Here is a 3,659-nt window from a genome sequence, read left to right as displayed (position 1 = left end):
CGTCCCCGGGAGGGGCGGGGGGGGAGGGGAGCGGCGGTAACCCCTCGTCCCTCTTTCCGTCCCTTCAGCTGGTGGCGTCTGCGGCGTTCCTCTGCTTCGCGGCCTCCCGCTCCCGCGGGGCGTACACCGCGCTGGCCGCCATGGAGGTGGTCATCACGGCGCTGTTTTTTCTGCTGTACTTCTTAAAGCTCGATAAAAAGATGAGCTGGCTGTTCTGGCCGTTGGCTGTGAGTATTGGCTGGCCCTTAAAATGAAGTGGTTTTACCCATTTTGTGATTGCCTGTTCAGAGAGGTTACGGGCAATCAGCTCCGTTACTGTTTCTATAAAGTCAGCACAAAAACCAGTGTTTCGTTTTTGTTGAACGGGTGTTTCCTAACGGAGATGGCAGGGTTGTTTCGCATCAATTTCTAAACAGCTGGCTTATATCCGTTAACAGCCCCTCCTGCCATGGGCATCATTTGCTTAACTCGAGAATACTGTAGTTTTCCTCTTTCACATTGCAAATTAAACACACACCTTCACTTAAATATTAATGAGTTCTCCTCTTGCCTCCCCTTTTTAAGTTTATTTCCTGCTTTAGTCTATCAAGCGTAGCCAAGTTGTATAAATTTGACTGCAAAAAAAAAAAAGGTAAAATGAGGAAGTTTTATCACAAACGCGCTTTTTAACGTCAAACCACTGGGTGTCGCTGTCGATCTTACGTGGATATTAGTGTAATTCTATTTTCATAGTAAACCAGCAATTTTTAATGATTCATACAATATTGGGAGCTATTCACGTTCTTCTTCAGTCGTGTATTTCAGAAAAAATACTTTGCTTCCCCTGGCTGTTTCAGGATATTTTCAACTCGGTGATTGCAGCGTTGTTCCTCCTCGTTGTGTGCCTGTTTGCAGTAATAATCAAGACCAACAATGGGACACTGGCTGGAGGAGTAAGTAAGAACATTATTGACGAATTTCAGTTCTTCAAAGGACACGATTTGGACCTCTTGGTATACTTACATTGTGGTGAGACCATGAAGATAACTCTGTCATGGAAGAACGTACTCAGCAGTCACAAACAAAAATGAAGGCACATTCAATGTATCTCACTAAAAAAAACAACCCTCAAATCACTAGTAATTTAAAGATATTACTGGACTTAGGAATCACTACAGAGAACTACTAACACTGAAAACTCCTAGAGCCTAACTAATTCGAGTAACCTGCATTTACTTCCATAGCTTGAAATCCTAGGTGGGAGAATCTGTAGCTCTTTTAGGACTATCCAGTTGGGTTACGCTATTTAAGAAGAAATGCCTATAATCCTGCTAAAAAGAGCTGAAACTTTTTGACAGGCATGCTGGTGCCTCCCTCCTGATGTGTGTATTATTTTTTCTGACACAAACTGAGAAATTACGGCAGTTGAAAAGGTTTTTTCATACTACGATTGTAAGATTTTTGTGTATTTAAGATCAAACCGGTTTAATAGTTTAAGCAACTGGTATTTTTAATTCAAATGAAAACTAACGTAATTAACGTTAATAAAAAATAAGGGGGGAAAAACTCAGTTTTGAAAGTGTTTAAGTCTCCTGAAGTACAAGAGAAGCTAAAATGTGACAAGCAACCAAAAGAAACCCGGAACTTGCCACAGGAGTTTTTCAAAATCAGCTTAAGAGACCATGAGGTGGAAAGCTGATGTCTTCGCTGGCAACGACATCCTAAGCAAAAAGGAGACTTTCCAATAAAGTGACCGGCTACGCTAGAACGTAATATATATTCTCAGTTGTGAAGTTAATAGAAATTAAAGTTAAGTTGGAAGCAGGAGACCAAGCAGGTAGCTTGGAAAACAAGTTTGGACAGAACATGTGACATCTTCAATGTTGGGAGAAACAGGCCTGTACTCCTAGGGCACAAACTGCCTTGAACTGTGCTCTCCTGAAGGAGCTTGCCTTGGCGTTACTCCCGCTGATCAGATAATTCCATTTTAAAACATGCTTGCATCAAAAAACTTGTGTGCATGTGGGATCGGGCTGAAGGGCGAGAGCTGAGCAAGTTAACTTGGAGGTCGTTTGTTTTGCAAACACGTTTTTCCAGTTGCCTGCCTGGAGTTGTGTATTTTTTAAATACTTACGTACATTTTCTTCAATTTGGAATATGTTTCCCGTTCAGAGCTTCAGAGGAGAGGAGCGCTACTTTTTTTCCTGCTAGGCTTGTTTCTACAAATGTTGACTTTTCTCCGGGCCAATACCATTAATTAGGCAGTCCTTAACGAGACAGAAGGCTTTTCATTTAGGATAAAAGCATTGTCTGGCATAACGCAGCATTAGCTTAGCTTTCAAGGAGGACGCATTGTCTCCAGCGCAAACATCAAACAAAGCCGGGGTGTAGACTGCCGTATGAAAGGCTGATGGGATTTAAATATGGATGTTACTTAATTTATCAGCTGTCTCACATCACACATATATTTAGAAGGCCAGAACCAGCTTAGGAAGATGTGTTTACTGCTTCTTTGAGGAACGGTAGATGAGTTAGTGCAGTTAGATAGAGATTCTATGGGGAAACTAACAACATCGTTATTTTTATAGGTGTTCGGTCTTGTACTGCTTGTTCTTTCTGTTGTCGACGCGGTTCTTCTTTTCCAGAAGATTAGCCTTGATCGACCAAGAGGAAGGAATACTCCTGCGAAATAAGACTACCATTTTAGTAAAAGAACGATTTCTCTATTGATTACTATTTTACTGTTCTCTTTTAAATAGTTTGTATTTTCACGTGTTCACCTTTGAATTTCCCATGCATTTATGTACATTTTTGCAAGTATTGTTCGTAAGTTTTCTTACATTTACAAATGTAGTTTCAGTGTTGCAGTTTCACCAGTATAAGCTTCACAGAAAATTGTCCTGTTTTTCTAAACTTAATTGCATTTTCACCTGTATGAAAATTAACTTCATAATTGTCTTCTTTCTGTAATAAAAAGAATTTACAAATAGGCCTAAGTGCATTATTGAACTTCATTTATTTATTTATTTATTTATCAAGTGCACTTGAAGTAAACATTACTTGATTTAATGTACCGATAAACATCTTTAGGACCAGATTTTTTTCACCCTTACTTGTGTTCCTCATTCCATAGATCAGCGTCCTGGCCGATGGCTGTCTCGTGCCACGTGAACGCTTTATTGCTGTGAGACCTTTTGATCCCCAAATTCTCCTTTTTATGTTCAGAATGGTGCTGAAAATAACCACGCTGCCTCCCTAGCATAATGCAATGACGACTGTACTGCAGTGCAATGAAGACAGATAGTAGATAAAATTAAATTGGTATTGTAAGCCACATGAAATACTTAAGCGGCTGTGAGGAGCGCCGCTACAGCTGCACCTGTGCGCAGAGAGCCAAGGGTTGAAGTTCAGTGCCCTCCGAATGAGTCCGATTGTCCAAACCGAAAAGCGAGCACCCCCGTGATGGAAGAGAGTTTCAAGGCGAAAGTGAACAAATAGAGGGCACGCGTTCTGAAAAGCGAGCTTGCGTCAAAGCACTTTCTCAGACGCTGAGGCGTGCAGGGACCGGGGGGAGCCCTCCCGGGCTGGCCCGTGCCGGAGCCGTAGCTGCGAGCAGCACCGAGCCGGGCGGGAGGCGGGCGGGCGAGCGGCAGGCAGCCCGCGCGCCTAGGGGCTGTGCG

The 3,659-nt window shown here is 42.4% G+C and overlaps 1 protein-coding gene across 1 annotated transcript; it reads left to right on the top strand.

The window, feature by feature from the left end:
* The first annotated feature begins 73 nt into the window (after positions 1–73).
* Positions 74–2,969, top strand: LOC103901914 (chemokine-like factor). Its single transcript, XM_019473021.1, has 3 exons — positions 74–227; positions 837–932; positions 2,568–2,969. The coding sequence occupies exons 1-3, from the start codon at positions 141–143 to the stop codon at positions 2,670–2,672; spliced, it is 288 nt and encodes a 95-aa protein (XP_019328566.1). The 5' UTR covers positions 74–140; the 3' UTR covers positions 2,673–2,969.
* Positions 2,970–3,659: the final 690 nt, after the last annotated feature.

Source organism: Aptenodytes forsteri, unplaced genomic scaffold (genome assembly GCF_000699145.1).
Source record: "Aptenodytes forsteri isolate BGI_AS27 unplaced genomic scaffold, ASM69914v1 Scaffold70, whole genome shotgun sequence".
Taxonomy (NCBI): Eukaryota; Metazoa; Chordata; class Aves; order Sphenisciformes; family Spheniscidae; genus Aptenodytes; species Aptenodytes forsteri.
This window is presented reverse-complemented; position numbering and strand designations above follow the sequence as displayed.

Coding starts and splice junctions, on each gene's coding strand:
- LOC103901914 (XM_019473021.1), top strand. CDS start 141: ATGGAGGTGGTCATCACGGCGCTGTTTTTTCTGCTGTACTTCTTAAAG. Junction 228..836: donor GGCTGTTCTGGCCGTTGGCT/GTGAGTATTGGC, acceptor TGGCTGTTTCAG/GATATTTTCAACTCGGTGAT. Junction 933..2,567: donor ATGGGACACTGGCTGGAGGA/GTAAGTAAGAAC, acceptor TTATTTTTATAG/GTGTTCGGTCTTGTACTGCT.